At 44.5% G+C, this 27246-nt stretch overlaps 1 protein-coding gene across 1 annotated transcript in view; it reads left to right on the top strand.

Moving 5' to 3' along the window:
• T265_10568 (hypothetical protein) overlaps positions 1-27246 on the top strand; it is a gene marked incomplete at both ends in the record, with an annotated part of 62279 nt that overhangs the window by 32545 nt on the left and 2488 nt on the right. The window contains 15 exons of the mRNA XM_009176977.1: positions 1109-1662; positions 3476-3845; positions 4252-4430; positions 5345-5476; positions 7290-7906; positions 9444-9614; positions 11842-11972; positions 13763-13842; positions 14452-14566; positions 15329-15411; positions 16990-17138; positions 18550-18975; positions 21053-21376; positions 23380-23577; positions 25324-25463. Coding sequence (XP_009175241.1) covers positions 1109-1662; positions 3476-3845; positions 4252-4430; positions 5345-5476; positions 7290-7906; positions 9444-9614; positions 11842-11972; positions 13763-13842; positions 14452-14566; positions 15329-15411; positions 16990-17138; positions 18550-18975; positions 21053-21376; positions 23380-23577; positions 25324-25463 — 3669 coding nt within the window. The remainder of the gene's footprint in view (positions 1-1108; positions 1663-3475; positions 3846-4251; positions 4431-5344; positions 5477-7289; positions 7907-9443; positions 9615-11841; positions 11973-13762; positions 13843-14451; positions 14567-15328; positions 15412-16989; positions 17139-18549; positions 18976-21052; positions 21377-23379; positions 23578-25323; positions 25464-27246) is intronic.

The raw sequence follows: 27246 nt of genomic DNA, 5'->3' as shown, positions 1-27246 counted from the left end.
TAAGATCTAAGCTTTTCACGATAAGACCAGAGGTTTCTTTGGGTCGTTTGCTGTCTCTGTGAGTGCCAGATGCACAGTTGCTTCGCCAGATCTCCAACGGGGACTTGATTGCGTGGCATCAGTTGTGGAGAACATCTGTAAGTTGCATTGTCTTGACAGCATGCACCGCATTGTTATCTGATTAGGTAGACGCTGTCCTCTACTCCTCCCTGAAAGACGTGAGATGTGCATGTTGTGAATCGGAAGAAGGATTGGAGAAGTTCAGGTGGTGTCGTTGCGGCCTTCTGTCCAGGATGGATTTCCGTGACTGATTGCGTCTGGCTGAGTTTGTTGCAAGATGTGGACATTGAACGATATCAATGGTGTCTTCAGTTTCTGTCCACATTGTTTGAACCAGTATTGGTAGATGTAGGCCCCTCGGAATGACTGTTTTATGCTGGAGTTCTAGACTTCTTCGCTGTCTTCTCTTCAGAAGATTTCGGTGTGAACATTCAATACAGTGTCAGCATCACAATTGTCGTCGCCTACGATGTTGACGATGTACTAAGGCTCATTGGGTTGAACAAGGCGACTCGCTGACTCGCGTCTGCACACTTGACTCAGAACTACGTGAGCAACAACAGCGGTCGTTTAGCGAGTAATTTTTATTTGTGGGGTCCGAATTGTATCAAACAGCTGATTGCTTATTCGGTCAACTCGTGAGTGGTGGGTTTTGTGCATCTCAACTAGCTATCGGTTCCCACGGGGAATCTAACAATCACTAATCCGGAACCTCAGATTTAACCGGGCTGTGATTGTTAATGTTGGAATCCAGAAGACCCACTAACGTGAAACCTTTCACGACTTACTGAGGGCACAGTGGGAAATGGAGAGGACTTGTTTTACTTCCTGTGTTGCTATATCGCACATTGATATCCGGGTTCTGTTATGCTCGGAGTAGCTCCGTAACTGAATTTGTCTTGACAATAGTGGCTCGCTTGCAGTAATTTTGGTGAGTGCTCCTGAACTGCATACGCACATTAACCCGGTTGCATGGCATGTTCTCTTAAGCTTCTCTTAGGATTCTTGCTTCTGTATCCCCATTTCGCTTCTACCCACCCCATAACAGTGTGCTCGTGGACAATATTTTGACGTTGCTAATCAAAGCGCATGCCCGTCTTTATTGGAGTCGTGTTTCCGGCTCTTCGGATGCAGTCCCAAAAATACTTATTGGGAATTCGTTCGTCGACCCCAATACCCTAGCGCCAACTCCCTCCGGAACCACTGGACCCTCAATAACGGATGACATCGTGATACTAGACCAGGTCCAAGTCAACAACTTTCTATTTAACCTCTCCCACTCCCCTGAGGAGGATGAAGCCGATGTAGTTAACGGTAAAACACTGCCGACCACCTCAGCCCATCCTCGTTGTACTGCTGTCCTTGGTGGGCACAACAATGTTATGCAGGTGACTGCCGTTTTCGGTAGTTCGAACAATATGGCGAGTGGAGAAGAGGAAGCACGTCAGTCTGCTGTGAGACTCACACGCAGTAACCTCACGGCAGAAAACCTGGCTAAGTTGGCACCAGAGTTGCGCTATTTTGCTGCTGGACCCCCTGCTTATCTGACAGCCGATGAGAAGCCTCCCCCGAAACCGAACACAATGGAGTCCTCCACTCTTGGTCAGTAGTTTGTACATTTTCCAGTGTTTTTTAAGTTTCATCTCAATTTTAGTTCAGTACTGTCTTGAAGCGTAATCGTATGAACGTTTCGCGTTTGCTGTCACTCCAAAACGAAAAATACGGGAGCTTTTATGGGACACGCCAATGAAGGTTTTGAGGATGCTTTCGCGCTGATACGCTTAGTGGTGGCGGTAATGCTACTCGAGACACCCCATTCATCGGTAAAATAGCCTCATTATAGTCATGTGATTTTTGTGGTTTTCACGCACATTATTTTTTTAGGAGGGAGATATTATGACTGCCAGACCTTTCATAGTATTTTGGCTGGTGTCAGACAGCTTACGGTGTTGTCTAAACTGCAACTGCCTGACCGTGCGCTAACGTGACATCAGTTTGGTTTGTAAGACTAGAGTGTACACTGCGGTTGTTACGTCTATCGTACCTGTGACCTGCAGGTGATCCTCGCAGGCTGTGTGCTTGACCACCGATGCTTCCGAATTACTGCGTGGGTGTGATGAGAATATCGGGGCAGTAGTCCTTTGGTATGTCAGATGGTTTTCAGGAAAGTCAACGTTTCCTCAATAGACCAGTCTGCCACACCATAGTTTATGCTGGTTAGATTATGTACTTCCCGTGCAAGAGGTCTGTTTGCCCCCGGGACGGGTTCGCTTAGCCATGTATCAAATGGAGACGACTCTGGGGTGATCATTCCATGGCGTGGCAATGAGGCATGAAAGTCCTCTCAAATCGATTCAGTCGCGTTGGCAATTGTCGTCCCCTCGGATGGGGACTCCAGGGCGAGACAAATGAATAGTTGTTGGCCTTGACAGTTATGACTGTCACGTAGCCAGTGACGGTCCTTCTCCAACACTATTGCGTTCGTTGCGTAACGCTCTCACTACGTCAATGAAACGGTAGAAGCTGGATCCACTGTATCTTGGTGCACGGTTTTTAGTTAAAAACTGTAGCACTTCTTTTCACTCTAGGTCCGCTCGCTCCGATATATCTTCTAACCGAAAGGCCGCCGGAACCACATGGTTTGTCTATTCTTGCATCCAGTCCGGTGTTTTTAAACCTTGCTATCATTGCGTGACATACAACGGAACTTACGGTACTTTTGCTTTTGAGGTTCACGCATTTTTCTGTGCGAGAAATCGGTCAAACCCTTGGGAAGTCATCACATACCCGCGACTTCTCAGTGAGTACCCTTAGAACCTGATTCTACTTTTACTCAATATTTGTTACGAGGTAGGATGGACCAGTTGGTTGGAGCGCGAATTTACTGGCCGGAAGGTCCGTGGTTCAAACCCGACCTTTACCTCTCGACTTCCCCTGTCTAGGCTTGGGCAACCTGGCAGTATCCCAGCCCTCGTTCCTCCCTAGTGTGGCATTGCAGCTAGGCACCGAAAGGGCGCTACAGCTGAACGTTTTTTTAATTTTTTTGTATTTGGTGCTTTTTGCGTATGGAAGTTCATCACGCGGCGCATACATTTTGAGGTGTCCACCACCGACCACCTCCAGCAAGAGCGACACAGCTGTACAGTTTCTCTTAGTGCAGACTAACAGATTTTCAGCGGTCAAACTTTAAAATTCCTTCCAACTTTCCGAGTACAGTACAGTACAGTACAGTCAAAAGTGCTATGCTCCTGTATTTAAGTGTGTGTCAGAAGAAAAGTGGGTGATTTTTGAGGGACATATCCGAGCAACTACCAGCCCATATATCATAGTATCACTTTTCAGTCTTTGCAGATTGGCTGGTCACTTGTTGACATGAATCGCTTAATCTTTCGTTCTTGCACCATCCTTTGTTTAGCTCCCGGTGAGACCGGCCTTCCCTGTCCAGACTTCAATGACGTATGCTTTGCTGAATTTGAAAAGAGGCAGTTGGAAGAGGAACACCAGTGTGCGGACTTCGGTGATGGCGCTTTCTGGATCGAACGACTGTTGGATAAAATTGCAAGGATCTCGCAGGGCAATGATGCAGCTATTCGTCTTTATCTAACGCGAGCTCGTCGGCCATTCGACCCAACCGTTCGGGTTCTTCGGCTTCAGCCAATGGACTCGTTTTCATCTTCAACAAAAAATGACATCCACGACGAGACAGTTGGACCGTTAACAGCAGCCATTATTTCTGCTGAGTCTGATGCTTCTTTGTTGAAAACCACAGTATCTATTAATGACAGGTCAGTGGAACCCGGTCGGAACAACTTTCCTCAGACCGCATTCACCTTATAGCTAAATCATTAGTACTCGTAAACTAGTTGTAGCAGGTTATGTCCTTCTTGCTTTTACCCAGTGTACTTTACCTGTTTTCTCTCAACATCGTTAAAGACAGTAATACTAGTGTGAGAACACCGTTGATGAACTGCTGTATTTTGCAATACCTAATTATGTTATTATTGGGCCTGATTTACAGTTCCTTGTTTCTGTGGGTTCTACCTACAACCCTATGCTGAGTGCCTGTCTCTGTAGCACGCACGTTTAGAGCGCTAAACTGAAACAGTGATAGTGTAACCTTTTCTCTTTTGTCGTACTTTTTCTCCACGTCCTAGTTCAGAACTTGTGCTCATTTTCACTTTTTTCATTCAGCAAAGCTTCGGTTCCTCCAAGCTCACCTAGTCGGACTACGCCTACACCCGGTGCTGTGACTGCAACGCGTGAAGAACGCAAAACGGCTGCTCTAGAGCGTCGCCATCGGTTGATGCAACAGATGGCTTCCAAGCAGCGAGCTTTCGCACAAGCGCATCTGAAGGAAATGGAGTTAATAAGTAAGCGGATTATCAGTCAGCTGGCAAATAACTCACTTGGTCTTTGTGTAGGAAGTCAAATAAATTATGTCCAACTTGAGTGAGTTTTCCTTGGACTTTAAGATTCAGACAATTACTCCTGACTATTCGAGATCCTCATGGAGCACCCGATCATTTTTTGCAAGTAACATGAATGGCTAGCTCTGAAAAATCAGTCCATAACACATTTCGTCCTGAATAGGACGGGTTAGGTGAATGTATCAGAATTCGAAAGACTGTTGTTCACTTTCAAAGCTTGGACTTGTAACGCCACCGTTAAAAAGTCACCAATTTTGCACACGGCGTATGGGAATTGCATTGGATTCTTCTCGGTGTGGCATGTTTGTCGAAAATCCTTAGAAATCTGCTTACCATGGTGTAGTTCCAGTGATGGGTCCCAGTCAGATTGAAGCATGCAGTATATTCAGCGCAATAAACTCATTTGCATACCAATTTGTTTTTGACGGTTGACTTCCCTGGAACCCAACTGGATCTCTTGTTTACGATGTTTTCAAGCAACTGAATGTGCCACACCCGGCCATTTCAAACTTCGGCTTCTATGCTATTAGAGATATCGCGATACATGTAGAAATTTAATACACTACTCATAAGGTCGACGGAAACTCTGGAACTGCGACTGCCTGATGAGTACAAAAAGGGTGAAACCGCTAATGGGCTGTCGATGAGTTTTAGCGACCTTATGAGTAGTGTATTACGTCTATACAACGTGTCGCGATATCTCGAATATCGTGCCAAATGAAACACGAAGCATCCTGAAATAGCACATTCGGTTGTCTAAAAACATCATTAACGAGTGATTCAGCTGGGTTCCAGGTGAGTCCTGTGTTTCAGTTATACACACGGTTAGCGCTTCCTGTTTTTCATCGTGCTTGTAGGTCAGCCAACGGATCAGAGCCAGGCTGTGATGGATAATGCAGCAAAAACGTACGAATGTGTCATTTGTCAGACGTCGGGTACGGTTGCTACGGATGACTTGGTTTTGCTGGACATGATGTGTGAATCCGGAAGTAAGTTCAGCTCTATAATGCCGTCATTCTCTTCACCTGTGACCGATACTGTGGTTGCATCCAGTCAAGTTAGCATAGTTATTTGTAGGCAGCTTTTCCCTAGTCATTAACCCATTCCAGTAAATACCACGAAAATTGGTGATATCCGTCTCATTTGCCTTTTATACATGCGTGGCTGTGTTCGCAAGCTAGATAATGGTCGACGGCAAAGAGTCCATTTCGAAGAGTTCATTTTGAGAAATTAATGCATACGGTTCTTGTTGATTCTGCGGTCCTATCACTGGATGACAGTGCCATATCATAATAGTACTGCGTCCGACTTTGGTAAAATCATTATGCTGCTCTGGTTCTGCGTCCATACTTCAGGATTATGGGATGTTCAAGAATGTCTCACGGTCCCATAGAAACTCTTGACATTTTCAGTGGAAATCTTACGTAGTAATCAGTCCCATAGCACCAACTTGACTGCTCCTTACCTGACGTAACACTTGGGTTGATCCGAGGGACCTCCTTCACTACGACCTCACCTGTGAAGTTTCATTTGGAAACTGGCGTGAACCCGACGTCTTCTTTATTTACTTGGTTATATGTCTCCACCATAATTCTCCACCTTTCACTGTCTTTTTTCACTGGTGCTATCTGATGTGTTAGTACTTTTCTGCATATTTTATTGCCACTTATTTAATTTACTGATGCCTACCTTCACGCTAAACTAATAGTGCCCGGTGAATGAACATGAGATTTGTAGGAACTGATTATGGATACTGCCCCACTACCGACCGACCTCATAGTCGTTTCGGTATTTTCCGTTTATTATGATGGTATGTATAATACGTACTACAAGTCTGAAAATCGGAACAGTTTTCGGCAATTCATTTTTCCTTCATTGTAGACCGAATGCTCGAATGCCAACAAGCACCTATCACGAATCATGTTGAGGTTGGGGTAGGGTTTCCTCATACATTTTCCTAAGCCATAGTTTGTGAGTAATCTTTCTTGTAACCCTGCTGTCGGGATATCTCCGGGGTAAAGCGACTGAGCTGCTGATACGAAGGTCCGTTGTCCGAGCCAAACCTTGACTTGTCGATTATCCTGGTCTATGTTTCAGCGAATTGACACTATCTGAACCCTTGTGCTCCGCTCAGGCTGTATGAAGGTTGTGCACTGAAAGGTTCCCACGTCTCAACAATCGACTACAACCCTAAGAAAGCATATAAGCTGAGGGCCCACCAGATTGCCGAGGACCGAACAACGGCGGTGGATAAACTGGGATAGGTTTGAATCAAGACCTTTCAATCAGGTTCTGATGTTTCAAACTCCGAGCCATGTTGGCTTCTTTCCAAAAAATTATCATGACATTTGAGCTTTTGCACCTCTGGAATGCTCGGTTTAGTACGTTATAGCACGGAGCTAGAGGGCTAATAGCGTTCCGAAATTCATTGTTTGGGGTGTATCCCACTTTGACTTTTCTACCACAGATTAGAGGAAGGCCAGTTTTGCCAGACTTTCGGATACTTATTCCACAGTGTGCAAACAGTCCGCTAGGTAATCACTAGTGAATATCTTTTTCAGTGTTCCGGTTGGCGAACACATCGCATGGGTTGATAAGCACATCAGTGCACCTTCCAAGAGCATCTATTTCGATAGCGCAAATGCGCCCCTTCCCCGTGTGAGTGGGGTTGCGTTCGGTATCCACCATTGTTTACTTATCCTCGTCGCGGTGATCATTTCGGGTTCAGATAACTTGATCGTAAAGCAATCTTCTTACAAATTTCGTTTCCGTCGGGATAATACTTGACCAATTCTTTTGCAGCATCCCTGCACATACGCGAAACACCTTTACTGCCCGAACTTCACAGCAATCACCAACTGCAAGCCTCTGGACTATCTGCTGAACGTTTGCTTGGACCAGACTCTTCTTGGCTAGTCCCAACCAGACCTCCAGATAATTTGGCTGAACCAATGTCCGGCCTATTGTCTTCAACCCGGTCAGACTTACCACCTGCAAGCAGCAGCAGCCAGGCGCCAACAGGAACTGTTGGTGTCTCCGTATTGTCTACCACGTTTGAACCTGATGGGTCCACACAAAACCCTTGGCAACAGTCGATTTCCCCCGCTGGTACACCTTCCTTGCAAATTTCAACATCCGTCCCTCCCTCCCCATCACCTAGTCACTGGCTACCTTCTGTGGTAGGCCCTACGACGTTACAGTCCCCTGCACCTCCTGCCTCTACTGGAGTAGGTGCTCTGGGTGCCATGTCCACTGCCACTTGCACTGCTCCACCTTGTTATGTGGAAGCGCGACGTTGGTGGAGCTTAGCCTTACCTGCAGTGATTGGAAAGAACCTTCCACTCCTACGACCTGGCCTCATCCTACAGACTTGTGGTCATGTGGTTCACCGAGAGTGCTTCCAGCGATATCGATCTCAAGTGAGTTAATTTTCGCTACCTCCAGTACCCACACCCATAACATCATCAATGTTCCATGTTCTGATACAAATATTATAAGTTCATTGAAGACGGGGTACACGAATAGTCGAATCGCCCGACCGAATATCTGTGATTCCCACTCCGTCTTACTTGGCAGCATTTTCAGGTGTGGTGAGGGAAAACACGAGTGTCCTCTTAAGTCAAGTCAGATGACGCATGCATCAATAAATCTTCAGTATTCGAAACAGGCAATGTGATCCCTAGAACCATCTCTGTCTAGTCCAAGTGAATTGCCGGGTAATTTTAGTCGCACTAGAGGAATCCGTCTTAGCGACGGGAGAGGAGTAAAATATGCTATCTGCTTATGGCCGTTGACTTCATGCAACCCTATTTTTTGGACCGCGTTCGGTCCCTGCCACAGCATTAGATTATTCAACTTCTCGATTGCGCTATCCAGATTTTCTTATCAATATTTGGTAAACCATAAGGAAGTATTGTTTTGACTTGAACTTATTCTCAGACTTAGAAGAACGGAATGATTGCGGACCAATTATAAGACAGTCAGTCAATTATAAGTCAGTCGTGCCAAATAAAATTTTAGCTCGGGATGGACTGGGACGATTCTGTCTTCGGCTAACCTTTGAGACAACCGGAAGAGCTCATTACTAACGCGTTACCTCAAACACGGTTCTTCCTATGAGTGGCATGATAGCTGGGCACCATAATGGTGTTACAGCTGGACGACTATTGCTGAGTTTAAACTCTTGTGATACATGCACGATGACCCCGCCTGATCTGTCGGTTCATTCCAAATCTTCTGGTTAAGTCGTGAAATTGAGTAGACGAATCGCTTGATGAAGGCAACCGTACTTCAATGGTTGCATTGATTCGCTATTGGTATTTGAGCTGGAACGAACCAGTGTGAAATTGCCGCACGCCACTTCGATTGAATTCATACTCACTAGGTCTCATCAGAGAGACGCCGAAACGCATTTCCCGTTGGGTTTCCCAAAACCGTTGGGGGTTGGATGGCTCGGTGATCTGAATATGAATTTACCGGCCACAGGCTCCGTGCTTCGAACCCAACCCCCACTTCTCGACTCCGTTTGTCTAGGCTTTAACAACCTGGTAATATTCCCATCCCTCGTGCTTCCTTCTGGTGGCATGGCAGTTAGGCACCGAAAGGGTGCTACAAATGAACGATTTTTTAATTTGCACATGAATGTCTGTCGCCATGTGTCTTAATCTTAGTTCTCATGTCAGCATAAAAGTGACCCTTGAATTTCTTAACAAGGCTGGTCGCTTAATCGGTACCCAGCGGATAATCTCACAGTACGTTACATGAGCGTATTGTTTTCTTATCATCGTTGCGCTGGTCACGTGATGACCCAAGCTTGCCCAGTCCATTTCAGTGGACTATTCATCGTGTGTTTTTTTTTGGATCCATTTCTTTCTAGAAAATCTTTGACCAATTGTTTGTGCAGTTTTATCCTAATGCGTTTCTACTTCTCACACTTTTTACTGTGCCTATCTTCAGAGCGCCACCCGAACCCGTTTCAGTGGAAATCGCACATGGATTTCCTGTCCGCTATGCCGACGGGATGTACACCATTTGTTGCCGCTTGTTTCCGCGCCCCGTATAGACAAAGACAAGCTCCTCAATTCGCGTACTCCAGATGAGCACATTACGACCCTCGAAAACTCGCTTGTATGTTTGCAGTTGTCCTTTTCTCCCCATTATTTTCCGATGTTTATCCATGTCTAACATGAAAGTCGTCTCAAGGCTCCGATAACCTACCTAGCATAATATCTAAGAAGTGTCGTTTGAGATGCGGTGGCTTCAAACTCAAACACCTCTCATTGTTTGCTTGTTGTGTTCAGAGTTTATTCTTTTAACCATTATTCACGAATCGCCTCCAGGTGATGCGGCAGTCGGTTTTTCCATTGAGTCTTTAGGGTCTAATGGGATTGTCATCTCAAAAGGGTTTGTTCCCGCTGTCCTGTTCATACCAGGATCAGCTACCCAGTAGAACTGGAACTGACGGGTTTCGAATGTACTTAGGTATATAAGGAGTTTCGTCTTTACTAGACCGCATCAATTGTTCGACGAAGGATCTTTCGTGATTCTGTTTGGCACCCGTGACTTCAAGATAACGTGTTGGAAACCTACATGATTTGACGGGTTAAATTTTTATTTACAGGATAAGGTGTGCACAAACCAGCTATCGACTTATCAAAGCTTTCATCAATTCGCTTGTTGTCTATCGTCGCAAATGACCTGTTACTACCAAACCCGGGTTCCCTTAAGTTAAACGGATGGTATATAGTGAAAAATCAAGAAATCTAGCATGCTCCTTGGTATGTTGGTTCAGATTATAAGGTGTATAGTAACCATCGCGTGTTATCCAAGCTTTCTTTTCTCAGCCTTTTTTCCTAAGCAGAAAAATATTATTAGCGGCCGACGTATTTTACTGACTGCAGCGCCGTTATACATACTCGGACAACTTTGGTGTTAGCCTCAGGTCATCCAGGCATTTGAGTTACTGCATGTGCTTTCCCACTTCGTCGCATCCATGTTTCCTTTTGCAATAGGTATACTGGGTCTATCGTTTCACAAAAAATATGGTACCTAAAACTGCCTTTTATTCGTGCCTTCGAAAACAGGATAATAGGTTATTTGTACCGCTGAGCAATAGCGAAAAAATGCCCGGTTGATTTTCTTGACAAAATGGTGAATTTCAGCCACTACACATTTATCGGAAATGACTCATGTATGTGGGATTTTAAATCAGAAAGAATTCCAGGGAACGCTTGTTCATCGACATACCTCCCTCCCAATGGTATTTCAACCCATTTTCAAAGCTCGAGATCTAACCAAAGTTCACGTGCAGTCACTTGTTTCTATTCACTCCGGTTGATTTCTTGACAAAATGGTGAATTTCAGCCACTACACATTTATCGGAAATGACTCATGTATGTGGGATTTTAAATCAGAAAGAATTCCAGGGAACGCTTGTTCATCGACATACCTCCCTCCCAATGGTATTTCAACCCATTTTCAAAGCTCGAGATCTAACCAAAGTTCACGTGCAGTCACTTGTTTCTATTCACTCCACACAATTCCCGTTTTGATAGAACACCCGAGGGGTCAATCCAAATGCGATGACATCTTCCAGAAGCTAGTTCTAGAGGAATACAGCTCCGTCTCCAACGTGTCTTCCGACCTGAAGCATAGCGATAGGCTTATTCTGTAATAATACCAGTGTGTTTCTAGCGTACAGTCGAAGGCATACCTAGAAAAGCATTCGTCGATAGAGGTCAGTTTTTCCAAAGTCTGCTTACTTTAGTAGCAGTACTGTATCTTAATTGGATACGCAAACCTGCGAAATCGTGCACTCATTTTCCAATTTGTCAATTTAGTAACTGAGACGGCATCCTGCGAGGTTTGGAAAATCCTCTAAATAAGTATACGATGCGATTTATTTTGCTATGTTTTTGGTGGGGAGTCTTAGAGGCTCTAAAGCATCCTGATTTCCTCTCTGTCGGTGTTTTAAGTTCAATGTACTGGTCACGAGATGATCATAAATCATGTGTCCGGTGCCCGCCATCTGCGATTTTAGTCATGTGCTAGTCTAGCTGTACTGCTCCGCTGTTCTCGCGTGATTGCAGCTGGCTTCTTAGAATGGTATGGAGGTGCAATACCTATGAGTTTGGAGAGACACATCTCCACAAGGCTATATGCACTGCGTGTGAGACCTAGGTACCTACACGAATGTTGCACTTGTTGTTACCTTGAGATGTAGTCGTTACATATTGTTGACAACTATCAGGAAAATAAACTTTTTCACCTTCCTTTCTGTACTGTAGTAAAATTAGTTTTATTCCGATTATGATTTACTTGTTGTCTAACCAACTAACCTATTGTTTCTCCGCAGTTGAATTTAGAAGCTGAAGGACGGAGCATTTGGGAAGATCTCAACGGAGCGGAAGACGAAACTACTGTCCAGCGTCGCACCCTGATGTCCCAACTTCTTGGAGAGCAATTCGAAGCAACTATCTTGCTCAGGTTCGTTTTTGAACCTGTCTGTGTTCCTCTCCTTTAAGGTTATTTATCCACTGTGTTTGTGTCTTTCCTTTGAGTAAGCCTATTCACACTCTCACAAGCTATGGTTCTTAGACAACAGGCCATACTGTAGCCTGGTGCCCACTCCTATTCCGATTCAGGGATATATGTGTCTCAAATTAGCAAACGCGACCCAAGCCTTGCAGATACATGCATTGACCTCATCTGTCACACTACAGCTGGAATGACTACGACTTCCGAGACACGAAAAGCGCTCCAGCAAAACATCTCACTTTAGACAGCCGTTTCTTTGTGACACAGGACAGATGTGATTTCTATATCAACTGCGACGGCCGATGCCATAGGTCAGTCTGACGCGCAATCAAGACTGATGGATCCTTAGCGCGCTGTTCTTTGAAGATGCGTTCTCTCTTTCTGAGATTGGTGTCCAGCGGGGTACACCACACAACTTTCGTACAGTTTCATTTCGAGCTTCCCGAATTAATCGTATGAGGGGATGGGTATGCAGATACGATTTTTAACCCAATATGGACAACTGGATAGAGGAACTCATTCGCACGTATTCCAGACACCTTTGGCCGTCCATTCCCATCTGAAAATAGAGTTTTGGCTAGGGTCTGTACCAGAAACCGACTTCCTGTTTACTTCACAGATCCGATTAGTAGACAATGTCGTATACTCTTAGTAGACACGTACAGTAAATGACGGGAAGTATTTCCTCATGTGGTGCATCGCTTCGCGCGCCACCATTCTACAAAATGTGGAGCTATGGAAATCTTATCCTGCGACGATGACAGAGTATTTACCTCCACCAAATTCTTCGCTTTCTGTGAACAGAACGGTATCCAGCATAATTGGACACCGCCATCGCATTCACGGTCCAGCCGCTTTGTGAAACAACTTTTGGACATTTTCAAAAGGGCGGTGTTGAAAATCCGAGGGGAGGGACTACATTAGAAATCATCAAAATGTTTCTGCTGGTCTTCGAGGCAACATCAACTCCCGACGTGCCTGACAATAGTTTCCCGGCAAGAGTGTGGTGGATCAGAAAATCCACCTACCTGTTGATGTCCAGGTTCACTTGGACCAACCTCTTAAAATGCCCTTATGGAACTCCAATTTAACCGTCATCATCGTGTTGTTAATCCTGCCTTTTTTCATCTGTTCACTGTGTTAGCAAAGTAGTACCGAAGTGTTTTCGGGAAGGGGACGCAAGCCCATAGTGTTCGTTGCACTGGACATGTAACGTAGGGAGTAGAAATACATTCTTCCATTTTGATGTGTCATGCCAACCGGTTGCGCATTTGGGTTCTCTCTGTGGCATATGCACATAACCCAGTTTTGCCACTTGATTTCCTGTTGAATACCTCAACTTCAATCAACTGGAAAAAGTTTGGAACCGATTGAGAAGTCATCGTTTCCAATTCGTTCTAGATGCTCCAACCCTTCAATCAATGGAAAAAAGTTGGAACCGATTGAGAAGTCATCGTTTCCAATTCGTTCTAGATGCTCCAACCGGTGGTAAACCTAGATGGACTGATCGTATTCAAGCTCTTTCCCGCAGTGTACTGTATTGTGAGAGTGCAGCTGGTGCATAGTTTGAGATCCATCCTTGACCCTTTGCTGGAGTGTCAGGAGTTTATTTAGAGGGTTCTTTTTTCCCGTAACTGCTTTTGTCCGTCTTTTTCAAACGGTCGCGCAAACTCGAAATTCCAGGGCACATTCGGGTGCCAACTTCTGATTCCTAATTTCACTATATTCTTGCCTTCCAGATCTCAACTAGAGTGTGAGCTCTCCGTTCTAATGAGTTGTCCTTCGCAATATTCAATCGTCTCACGTCGTTGTTCGTGGCGTAAGTTCTTACGTTGTCCCTGTACATAGGTTTTCTCATCAGCGTGACTGTTGTTCCCTGGCATTCAACACGCCCTCTCTCGTTGTACGATATCTCGGATATCGTCCTACCTGAAACCTGAGACGACCTTTGTGTAACACGATCAGCCGAAAAATATCATAGACGAATCAAATTGGTGTGCAGATGGGTGTAGTTAGCGGATTTGACAAAATGTATTCAAGCAGCACATTGGGTTGACGAAAATTCAGGAATTGGGCCTACCTGATGAGCTTGGGGAAGTACGAAACTACTTGTGAACTGCCGAAGTGTCTCCGGTTACCTTGTGACTGGTCTTCTTAAAAAAAAGTATGGATTTTTTTCTTGACGACTCTGTGCTTCGGTTCCGTTACTCACAGCTTCTTTAAACGAAATTCTAGGCTCGATTTCGTGTGCTCCGTCTCACATACCACTGATATTCTCGAATATTTTTACCGCACTTATTGGAAACACTTACAATGCTTCCCATGTATACTTCCGCTTACAATGAACAGTACGTCCGGATATTGTCTGGACGATACCTGTGACAGAATGGATATTGGTCATAATTGTCTCCTTTTTTCGGTCCTTCAGGTGAATTCCTCTCCTACCTTCGACAAATTTACAGGCGCTCCACAGACATGCAGGCTGTTCTTCGTTCTTTGACCTCGACAACAGTTCCACATTTAAATGATTCCGAATCTGGCATGTGAGTTTCTACGTCGTTTTCGAAGTTCTTTCTGTTATTTTCTTTCCTGTTGGCGTCAACATTTTCGGAACCAACCGCACTACTGTATGGAGGTGGCCACATACCTCTGTGGTCTTTCTGGTTCGTAGTGTGATTTCTGCTGTTCTTATGGTGACCATTCCATATTTCAATGATCACTCACATAAAATGTCTAATAAATGTCTGCAAATGCGAAACTTCACCAAAGTACACCGTAGTATGCTTGTTGTGTACGTGCACAACATTCATAAGGCATGAACTCGACTGAGAGGGTGATGACACCGTTTGTTAACTGGCTGCCCGACCCATCAGCTTAATTCACAAGACCAAACTTGACAAATGCCCTTTTCGGGAATCTTCCTTGAACAGTTCTCCCCTGTAACAACCCCTACAGTTATTTCTTGGGGTGGTGTCTTCAACGAGGTACCTTTTCTAGCTTTATCAACGTGCCAGAGAGTTTTCATGAAAGACACTTAGGACTTTACCTGAACAAACATTCGATCACAGAATAAAACTAGGTCAATATATCTATTAACTGACGTTCTAACAAGCTTAATTTAGTGCTGCGTCTGAATGTCAACCCGTGTTTAGCTGGTTGGTGGTGAGGATTTCTTGCATCACCGACCGTCTGTACGACCATATAACGTAAGTATACCCTGTTTTTCGATAGTTTTTTTTTCTGATCTCCACTGCTAGCCGTGTTGAATGTGAAGTCATACCTTTATTTTTTTCTTTTCAAAACAGACCTCCAGTACCCATCTTTGCTCTCTGTCAAGATCCCGCAGACATTCTTCTCACCCTGTTACCTCACGTTTGGCCGCGTGAAGGTGAGTTGGCTGCTTAAGCATTTATGTGATTTCATTGTTGTTGTGTCTTGCCGAACGGTAGTGCAACTCTGTATCGGTCCCCTGGCTTCCTGCTCCACCCACTATGGTATTTCGAAAGACATCGTAGTCCTTTATGGAAACAAAGGAAAATTATTACAATTGTATTTATAGGGTAGTCACAGTGTTCCACGAAGTCGTGCCAGAATCTCCGTGAGGGGGTGAGGAGCGTCAAAGATGCTCGACTCGGATCGGCTGGCATTCTGACCAATCAGGGCTTACCTTCGTTTGATCCATGTCCTGCACGTGACATCCGTCCAAGTGATGCGATGTTCGGTTATTAGGGACGGCTGGCCTCCGGACATTTTTGTAGCAAGGAACGATTCACTCTCTACGTACATGCTGCTCATGTACACGATGCGTTTGTTCTTATCCTTATGTATTTGGGTGCACATCCGGTAAAGTCGTCCTTTAATGTTCGGACGATCTTTTTTTCAAAGTTTGGGTAATGCTGCTTTCTTAATAGGAGTGGTTGATATACACGGACCACACCTGCATTGATCTCTGATTCTACAACTTATAGCAGATGGGTTGACCACCAAACTACTGACAGTCGATGAAGTCCTCATATGGTCGCACACAAACAAGATAAACGCGAAAACGATGGACACATTGCCAAATTTCTCAATAGGCTGCAGTATTCTGCAGCCTTCTTGGGGCTCACGAACAACCTCGGGAGTAGTGTTCTTCCGTCAGGAAAATATACTGCGGTATGTCGAATGTCTTGTCAACTGAAATATAAGGCGGCCTATGTGCAGCAGACTCAGTTGAACACTACCATAAACGAGAAGCCCACCCAGGATACAGTAAGGACCCCGTCAACAGCAACTTAGTTTGAAACTGAGTGTGTTTCGTCAATCGAGTTATCGAATTGTTTTATAAAAGGGAGTGAACACCATTTAACTCGTTTGCTCAGTAAATTGTTTCAAACGGTGAGCTTAAAATGGTCTCGAATAAATCCCTCTTTTATAATGTTCGCTCACCTGAATGTGCATAACCATGCCTGTTATAGGTTTTAATGGATTGGTGTACAAAATGTCGAACTGTTTTCCCTTATAAGTAATGTTGGGAGACCCGTTGTTTTCACCAATCTTTCCATACTACTATAAGGAAGGGGTATGCTCTTGAGCACCTCTCATCTTACTTCACCGCACAGATGACTTCGGTTACTGTTGTTTCAGAGTCTGTTGGACTAAGGCTGGCGTTTTGGTCCACCTACCATTCAAACTACATATCCAGTCATAAGTGTTGACCATTACTAGTCCACATTTCAGGCGATACGGCACATTTTAGAAATGGAAGAAGTAAACTTGTTGGAGTTAGGCCAATCAGCTTGTGGTTCCTTCCCGAATTTTCGCTCGTTAACTTCCTTATTGGTCCTGATAAATGTACTGCAAGTTTTGTTTCATCATATTTTCTAGACTTAACCTTTCGTTGACCCCTTTTATAATGCCTTCGTTCGGTATAGCTACGACGCGCGTTTGTAGCGTAACCAACTGCACTCTACTGTACCTTTTTCAGACATGTTCCTCACTCTGGTAGCTGCAACATTCTCCTTGGCGTATATTCGCGCTCTAATTAGTGCGCTGCTGAATACTTCCGGTCTCGCGAACACCTCTGATGTTTCATTCGAGGCACAATTGACGACAGCCGAGGTTTTCGCTTCCAAAGTGAGTTTGCTCATCGGTTTTCTTCCACAGCTGCGCTTTGTCACACCAGTTCGAGTGTTCTGGTAGCATTTTTAATTTGGATCTATTTACTCTCTGTATCAGTTCTTGGAATGTACTAGTTGCTGGGCTCTGCTAATAACGAATCGAAATGCACTCCGGAACTTTCCTCAGTTGTGTCGTTTGGAGAGGTGCATATTTCGGCCCACATCCCGATGCTGTTCGATAAATTCTTCAATCGACTTGTCATGAATGTTGGACTTGGGCATCATCACCGAAAGCTCCAGACGGTTGGAGGCTGAACACCTATATGTACAAAATGTATCTTGTTTCAGGTCCGTTGCTAATGCTGCTAAACTTGTTTAAAAAGACTCCTACATTTGTCTCAGATTCTTACCAACAGTACGAGTATATGTGTTTTCCACGTCATCAGCCTAAGTATATCTTTTCGCTCTTCTTCACCGTCACCAGCTTTCTGTTCGGTTCAGTTCAGATGATCTGTTGAATGAACCTATAACTATCAAATGTTTACCTTAATTATCATCGACAGCATGACACCACTGTTCAACAGTGATGCTTCGCTGCCGTACAAAAGGCCTAACAGTGGTGAGATTCGAAGCCACGCTCTTTCGGACTGCTGCCTAAAGCCAACGCCTTAGAGCGCTCGGCCACACTGCCACTCAAATGTTTATGATCTTAAGGCTGAGGAAGTTCATCTTTATAGACCCTACCAGCGTTGCAATCTGATTGGTTCGCTGTATTCGGTGCTTAATGATTTTAAGGATATTTTTAGCCTGTAGGCCAAATGAATATGATGAGCTCCTGTACGCTGGGTAACTCGCATCTCTCTACAGCCAGGGATACTTCGACATAGGCTTCTATAGGATTTACGGTATTCACTGTTTTCCGTCGCTACTTCCCGACGGAACATTGAAAACTGACCCCATAACTAACTGTCAGTTGTTTTAGGTTCTCTTCCGAAATAGGCTACGACTTTCGTACAGTTCGATATCAAGTTGTAGCAAGCTTCGGGACCCCGTTGCATTTCCATCTCATCACTCGCTAGCCAGCTAACCGAACTCTATAATCCCACCATTAGTCAGTGTTTTGCGTTAGCATCTCCACTGTTACTTTCGTCCCTTCCAGCTGCTTTTAATTCGTTTATGATGAAGTTGTCCTCGAGAAACACGGCTGTCCTCAAAAAATGTTCATATTCAGCTTGGGCTAATTAATACATATCAGTGCTTGAGAACGTTCCCCTAGGCTCGAAACGGTGTATGGTCCTGTTGGAGTGCCATGCAGACCGTAGTTACTTTCTACAACCTTTTATTGACTCAGAACTGATCCATGAACTTACCGCGCTATTGTCAGTTTACTTTCTAATACATTGGACTGTTTCTTATGCGATATACAGCTGTCTAGTCCAGTTGCGGAACATGGACAGCATATCTTACGACATATGCGGAGTATACAGTCTCTCATCGCGTCCGAGGACCGGGATGCGAACGAAGTGAACGAATCGGTGAAACGTCAGTTTGTCCTTCGGAACGCTGCTAGACTACCAGAAGTCGGTGGTAGTGTGATCACCCTGGACCAGGCGCAGTTTGAATTACATGTGGTGTTGAGAATGCTACCTTTCTTGCGTTTAGCTGGACTATGTCGAGCTCGTTGGCAGTCTATCGATGACGACCAAAAACCTCATGATCGCCGTTCATCACAGCTACTCCCTACAGGTTTGCCGTTCGTCAACCAGCTATCAACACATTTAGGTGAAGCGCCCGGATCTCCCCAATCATCGACAGCTGCGACGACTCCCCCATACCCTCAAATATCCGCTGAAGTAAGTCTACCATTCAGTGTTATTACTGTCCTATTGACTTTCGTTTACCCATTAGCTACTTATCTTGGTGTCACATATTTTCGTATGAAAAATGGATGTTGTGTTATACTGAATTTATTGTTGCGTTCGATTTGCGAAAACAGTGGTGCACTGTACACATTGAAAATGACCTTGGGCTTAGATCACCCGATAATTCTACTGCACCTATCTATTTAGGCGCGTTGCCCTGGCAACAATCTAATACGTGAATAATACTTCCTAGATAGACTGGATCCTCTCACTCCTCAATCAGCACCACCTGTAGCAGAACATAGTTGTTCCGTCATTCCCTAAACACCCCCCAGTAGTTGAAAACGTCCGCTGCCCGACATTGTTCACTCACAGTAGGAGCAATATAACCGATTTTTCCAAAATTAATTGTAGAGACGTTTGTTTGCTGAAGAGCATTCAAATTTGTGAAATGAGTTCACTTTCTAAACTTCCTAAACCCGTGTTACCATCTGTGTGGGTTGATAAAACTCTGTATCGCGTCAAACTGAAGCTCGTACGCGATTGTGGACTGGCATGACAGCTCTAAGAAATAATTATTTTTGATCGCGTACGTAAAACACTTGTTCAGTGTGTAGCTGCCGTTCAGCACAAGAAAGTACGAGGGCCGCCAGGGTGTCCAGTCCTATACAGAAACAATCAAAAAAGCCAGGATTTGAACCACGGATGTTCCGGCCAGTAGTTTCGCACATCAGCCTCAACGCAGTGGATGATTTTGGGTTGAACATTTTCCAAGTGTTATCTTAGTGGCTTCTCAATCCGGACAAATTACATTGTTTGGTAGCTACCTATCGAATCCGGTTAGCGTATGGTTAAGTGATCTCAACTAGCGACTTCTTGAATACCGGTAGAGGCAACAAGTTGTGACGGACACTAGGTGCACCTTTTACGTCTCGTTGTTTGTAGCTCAGTTCCACTTGCGATCTCCTTCGTGCTAATGTTGCAAACATGGTCTTCGTAATGTGACCTTAAAAGTGATTGAACTTGAATTATAATCATTTTAGTTTTTTTCAGAATTCCTATCTCATATTTTATGGGGTTCTCTTACTTACCTATTTAGATTGCGATATTGTTTGAACTGAGTGAACTGCTTGGGTGAAAGAGGATTCTGTTGAAAGTGTGTGAGGAACCGAGCTAGAACTAAACTAAAAAGCCATAACGGGTATTACCAAATACCATTTGGCTAACCAGATGAAAAAAATCAGGAATTCTCCTCTTTAACAACAATCCAAGCTTCTAAAGGTTAGAGGTATGAAGTTCGGGTCCCGTGATGTCGAATATCACTGAATGTGTTATTTAAAGATTAATTTCTGTGTAATACTACTTTTCCCTACAAAGCACTGATGTCGAACCATATGGATCACCTTCCAGGCGAGACCGAAAGAATTGGTGGCTTTTCTTCACTGTGGTAGTCTCTTTACCCCGTGGGCATATGTTTAGTTGCAGTATACTTCAATCGTCAGGCCAACTTGAGAAATAATTGGTTTTTGTGAGAAGGTGGCTCTCATACTGAATAGGTTACAACCGTCCAGTGCATCTATGGAACATCTACTCTAATTCACTTTATTGGGAATAGTGTTTTCATTGTTTTCATTAACCGCGTGTGCCCGCTGCTTGATGGCATAGCGTGATGGTCTTCAGAGTTCCGGTTACTCAGCCGTTGGATGTTAGGGCAGGAGGGACGCCGAGGCAGTTTTTTTTCTGCTCACCTCATTTCAGACGCTTTCGCTGACAGCATTGATAGATCTTTGATGGCAAATTTCCAGACTAGGTTAACATGACTAGGCGACAAAACTCTGAGTCGAATCTTGTAAGTTCTCACGCACTGAGTACGCACAGTAGTTTGCATTCGTATCATGCACGCGGTTGTCAACGCGGCTAGTGGATCACATTTTTAATATACAGTCAGAACTTCTGTTCGATTATCAACAAATTTGCCCATCAATACGCACTCTGGTGAGATGCACCAACTTGTTTATACGCTCTTGTTGTCTTGGAATGCCTTGTTGTTCTTCGTCTTTGTTTTCAGCAACGTCTGCTGGAATTCAGTGACCTTTGTCGTCTTCTAACCCTCGACTGCGGAGACACGGCCGTAATCAGTGTATCAGTTGTTGCTGAACTTGCCTCATCCCGTTCTGGTCTTACGTTACCCACTACCTCTAACCCATTGTACATCTTGATGGATCGGTGGTTTGGTCAGTTCTCCGGCCCTCTGGATTCCGATGTACTGACCGAGGTTTCATCTCCTACCGAGTTGGTTCGCACCAGTGGCATCGAGATGTTGAAACCAGTAATCGTGACCAGCACATGTAGAACGGCTAACCGGAACCTAGTGTGGGCACGAAACCTCCGGGTGAGTCTTTTTTTATGTCTTCATAATATTCCTAACTTTTGAGGTAGTTCATGAATTTGTCCCGGACGTTGGGACTGTACTCCATTGTGTTGCCTGATCTTACAAGGTGCACACTATGGAGCTGTCTCACCTCACACTCCAAGAGTATTCTAGTGTACACCCAAGCACATTCCCTCTCGTTGTAAGGCCAGCCTTCGTCTCTTGAAAAACGTGACGATAAGCGAGGGTTATGTTAGTAACTAAAAAAACAATTTCTTATCGTAGCTGATTTGCTGAAATCCCAGACTTATTCCGTGTATGTAATCTTCCCAACCTAAACATCATATAAATAGTCCTCTTCATATATTGCAGCGTTCTTCAGCCGATCCTTTTTTATAATTGTTTATTGCATTAGTGACTTCCGGCTTCAACTTGATGTCATCCCTAGTTGTCAACCCTTTGTTCAGTTAATTTTCGGTTCCCCTTCTCACTCTTTAAAACTCATCAGCTTAAATTTCGTAAAACCAGTAAAACAATACGTGCATTTGGCGAACTGTCACTCATCTGTGAATCACTTGTGTGGTAACGGTAGACTGGACTAAATCCCTTGTTTACGATATTCTCCACCTAAATGTGCTGGTGAGGAGTTTTCAGTCATCTTACGCGTAGTGCTTAATGTCAAAAATATAAGTTCATATCGGATTCGACTAGTCCCTTTGTTGGTAGCTTTCGCAGCTGCCGTCTCTCCGACTTTCCTGAAGCCTTCCCCCCTCCGTAGATGTCTATAAGTGGGTCGTGTGTTCTATTGGATTGACCACAACACACTGGGCTTTTCTGTGCTTCACTTTCTAGCTTCCGTTTTGTCGTGTGCCTCGTGCCTTGTCATGATTTCCGCGTATCCTACGCTAACGATCCCCACAATCCATGTTTTCCAGAATCCGTATCGACCCACTCCACCCAAATTTAGCTAACTTTTTCCGGAACGATTACGTCCTAAAGAACAATATTTCATGTCATCTAACTGATTAAATAGGCTAGATTATTGGTGTTTTTGACTGGTGGTGGTAGTCAGACGCACAGTATAGATGGTGGATGGGATGAGATCACACGTGTTGTTGGTATTGTGCGAAGTTTAGTGTCGGATATGATGGTAACTACAGTATAACGAAAGACGCAAAGTCCGTGCGAGATGTATGATGTTATGGCGAATGGTTGTGTCGTGAAACTAAACGATATCCCTAACTGATTCGAACGTTATTCATTTGGCCACTCCTCATGGGCACTGTTTACGTTCATTCCGTATGCGTGAATATACAGCAGAATAGCCTTCCTCACCAAGCATAATTGCAGCAGGATATAGCAAACGTTGCTGAAGTCGAAGTCACCCTTTGTAATCGATTGTTTCCGGGCGAATTGAGGTTTATCGACAGAACTACCCAATCATTTGCTTTGTCTACGACAATCTTTACTTTCCGGCTCCTGTGATAAGCTGAGTCGGCGGAAACCTAACGTTCTCATGGGACGAATACTGCTTGTGGGAATGTACCCATAATTTTTATTCGTATGAGTAAATAGAATCGCCTCGGATTTGGGTCTCACACTACACAAACACTCAGAGCCCGAAGCTTCAACTCTGGTGAAAGTTACCAACGCGAGCGTCTATGCAGCGTAGAAGTATGCTGCAGAGGGGCATACATGGTGGACTTGAGCACGACGTGAACAAGCTTTCCCTGACTGTAAGCAACACTTGAGGAATGTTTTGAAGAAAATATGGTTTTGTATCCATTTTTTTGCAATATGCACATATATGATTTTGTTCGATCTAACTGATTGAACTGCGTCCCCCCAAACGAAATTCCTGGAATCTGGTACCCGGTGTGGAGTCATTTCGCTGGAACGGCGAGCCCACTTGTGTATATCCTTGCGCATCTAATTCGATCAAATCTATTGACTGCTCTTCTCAACATTTTAGAAAACTGCGAAATGTGATGAAATTCCTAAATCTTCTTAACTTGTCTCTGCAGGCTACGGTTGAAATCGGTCGACAACTGTACTCACCTCGGCTCATCCGTACACCCTATTGTTTTGACGTTCTGTTCAACGCTTTGCATTTGGTCAACTGCGATGCTGTGCAGCACAGATTCCAGGAGAACGCCCTCTGCCTGATTTGCGGCCGGCTCCTCTGCACCCTATGCACCAACCTTTCTACTGTCATGGTCGAAGTATGTTCTGTTATATCGGTTAACTCAGCTCCTAACAAACTTGAAAAAAGTTTTGTGAAACTCCCCACGGAATTGATGGTTTGCTATCGTCGTTAAGTTGTTTTCTATCGTAACTGGTCAGAACTAAGTGAGCTGTATTCCAAACAAAGTCAACAAGGCCCACGCGTCTGTAATATTGACTTCCGAGGAGGAAGGGAACAACGAACCTCACTTTGTTGATGCCAGTCTCCTCAGCTTCGCCACCCTCAAACAGAAGCGGTCGTTTGTTCACTGTTCCATTTGTAAAGCAGTGAAAAACATGCTGTCTAACAACAACTTGGAATAACTGTAGATATTTAAAGAAAAAATAGCTTTCAGTTTTTTATCAAGCGCACATGAACACTTATCACGGAAACCTGAGTTCTGCTCTGCAGGGAAGATTGCATATCTTAATCTACTTGCAAAGGTGATTTCCAGACAGACTAGTTAGATAGGCGATTTTACAAAGCCATAAAGAGAGCGTTTTCTGAAGGTACGTATTATTCTGGGTTAACGGCCGGATGTCTTCGAGAGACCGAACTCCAAAGCATGCGCCAAAACACGCTGGGGCGTGGAAAGTCTGGAAAGATTCCGAAATCCCAGTGTTTACACTTCTCTGAGCGAGAACCCTGTCGACGTAGAATATGCAGACTGTATTGTGCAAGCTCTGATAGACAAACTAACCAAGATCATTCAATTCTTCGACGCGTGGTTCGCGCCCACAAAGTGCAGAGTCATGCTGCGAGGTGTACACTCTTTGAAAATGACTAAAATTCAAATGGAGTGACCCTGGAAGTTGTGAAGAACCATGCGCACCTTAGAAGTTGCAGTGTGACAGGTGAAGCCGGTGCACAAACCTTAAAGGCCAGAATTGTTTGCCAATATGCGCCAATTGAGATATCAAAAAAGCATATCACTAGTTCCCAAAGGACGTTGTATAAAATTAAATCACGAATTTTTTTGTTTTGCGGCTGCGAGACTTTGCAGCTTCAGACGGATGATCGGAAACATCTTCGGACCTGGTTGAAACTGGCGAATTCACAGTTAAGTGATCGGATAACGGAGTTCTGATGCAGCAAAGGATACTTCCCTCAAAATAAAATACATCTAGCATTGTAACCTAGAGTAGCTGGACCATGTGTTACGTCGAGTTGCCACCTATTGAGACGAGCGCAGTTTTGCATGCTTAGGTTGGAGTGGCGGAAACCTAGAGGTGGACAATTTGACTAGTTAGACGGGAATGAGGAATGTTATGAAAAGCCTGAGTGCTGTTGGTGCTGTTTACCTTCCAGGATGGGGGTCCCCATAACTCTTCATCTGCCTGGCAGGATACATAACGATATGGGGGCTACCCGATGTTAGTAACATTCATGCTGTCAGCAACTCACTGTGGGTATTGGCTCTATCTGTGATGTAGCGTTTGAGACTAAACTATCCACAACAGATTGAGCGAGCAGCATTGCGGTGTCAGAGTGCTACTTTCTGCTTGAACAATGGTCAACCGATGAACCAATAAAAGCACACCGAATCCCACTTGGGACGAAGGCACAATAACGGCCCGGTTTCCATCAGTACGGTTGAAGATTTTGCTTGTTTTCGATATTTGAATGGTTTTTCAAAGAGATCATATTCATACGGCTTTCTTGAACTATTTTCTTGAGGACTCACGATTTTCTCAAACTTAACCTTCACCATGGCGGTTTTCTCTTGTTTCTCTGTTCCGCATAGCACGCCTATTCGTGCGAAGGGTTCGCGGGTGTTGTGCTTGAAGTCAACACTTCTATCGTCTACGTCTCACTTGGGCCAAACTTCTGTGATTGGGGCTCGGTCTACCTCGATGCGTATGGTGAGGAAGATCTTGAACTTAAGTAAGTTTTCACATTCCTAGAACTAATAATCCATCTTTGACCCTTGGACACTTTTGCGACTGTCCTAGTTTCGTATTATGGATTTCCGCTCAGACCCATCCTTTTCTTTCAAAAGGACCTGTTGTGGTGTAGAAACAGCGTATAACATACCACCATTACACCAAATCCCGTCCATACGAACGGAGATAGTGACGTCAGCAACTGATATAATAATGCAGGGTTCATGATCGTTTCTAAGTCTTCTACTGATCCAGTCTAGTTTTCGGCAACCTGACATGATCTAACCTGGAAGAGTCCTGTAGCTAAACTATTTGATTTCCTTACCTTTTATTTATAGAGTTACCAATTAGTGGTACTTGCTAACATTTTCACGGTAATCATGTAGACGCAGCTGGTGTCCTTCTACTCGATTTCATCTCCTTTACGCCTATAAGACATCACTCTGTTGTCACTAGCACTCTCCTTCAGTGCTATCTTCAAGTGGGTTGTGATTCATTGCTTCCCCAGGAAGAAACATCTTGTCTCATCAGCCGGGATGTTTCCTTTGGGAAGAGAAGTAGTTTGTACCAACGATGTACCAGGTCGGCGGGAATTTTTGTTGGACATGGATATTCTGACTTTAACGGGAGTGAATGCTTCAAATGTTTGTAATCTTTCATACCTTTCACTAAGACGTATGCAAGTTGCGGCAATCAAGTGGGATACCCCAAACTTTCTTCCAGCCGAAACGACACGCTCCCTGTTGTAACGTGGGGCCGCCTATCGGTTACGCATGACTTGAACCTGGCGGACTACGAGATAAGAAGAAAGAAGACTAGGAACATGGCTGCACTGAGCTAGTGCGTAAATATATAGGATGGCTGAATGGACAACTATGGTCACTCGCTTTGTTAGTTCTTGTCCAGCCAATGGCGACGTTTCTGTTGAACCTGGCTACGAGATAAGAAGAAAGAAGACTAGGAACATGGCTGCACTGAGCTAGTGCGTAAATATATAGGATGGCTGAATGGACAGACAACGTCACTCGCTTTGTTAGTTCTTGTCCAGCCAATGGCGACGTTTCTGCTGTGAACATTTTCACACCGGCTTCGCTGGTCGCATGCCGCCAAGCCGTGCTTGTTAAGCACCACCCACGCACCTTCCGTCCGGAAAGTGCTTTCTGATGATGACCTCAAAGACGCGTCGTTCTCCGCACGTGCACTTTTCGTGCCTGGACGCGTCCTGCCATTCTCAAAAACGAATAGCCTGACAGCCACACAAAAAGGTCGTCCACCGTTGCCGTGTTACTCAAATCCGCTTTCCGGGCCAACTTCTGTCTGCACACATTATGGGTGCATGAACGTCATCGGCCCATACTATAGCTATATTTTACTGTTACGAGTCACTAAGAGCGTTTAATGAATGTGCTACCTAAACGCACTCGGATAATGACCATCTAGAATAACTGTGTAAAGTAGATATGATACCGAATTCTAGAAGGGGTGTTTGATTTTTTTCCATAGTCGCGGAGCAACACCTGTCAATGTGGCCGGAATAGGGTCACGCTTGACTGTTTTACACACACTGAGCACCTAAAAACACCCTTACTTGTGGAATAGGGCAGGGTCCGACTGCTAACTTTAACCTACCTAGGGCGTATCCAATCCGGGCCGTTGGACAGGTAACCCACGATCGTTTTCATTTCCCCACTCAGGACACCTTATGAGCAATTTACGGATGTGTGGTGCTAGTAGAGTGTTGTTTTCTATTTCAGGGCAGGTTTGATTCATGAAGTGTGGAACGC

This window comes from Opisthorchis viverrini, assembly GCF_000715545.1.
Source record: "Opisthorchis viverrini unplaced genomic scaffold opera_v5_379, whole genome shotgun sequence".
Classification (NCBI taxonomy): domain Eukaryota; kingdom Metazoa; phylum Platyhelminthes; class Trematoda; order Opisthorchiida; family Opisthorchiidae; genus Opisthorchis; species Opisthorchis viverrini.
The sequence above is the reverse complement of the archived record's forward strand: the minus strand, read 5'-3'. Positions and strand labels throughout refer to the sequence as shown.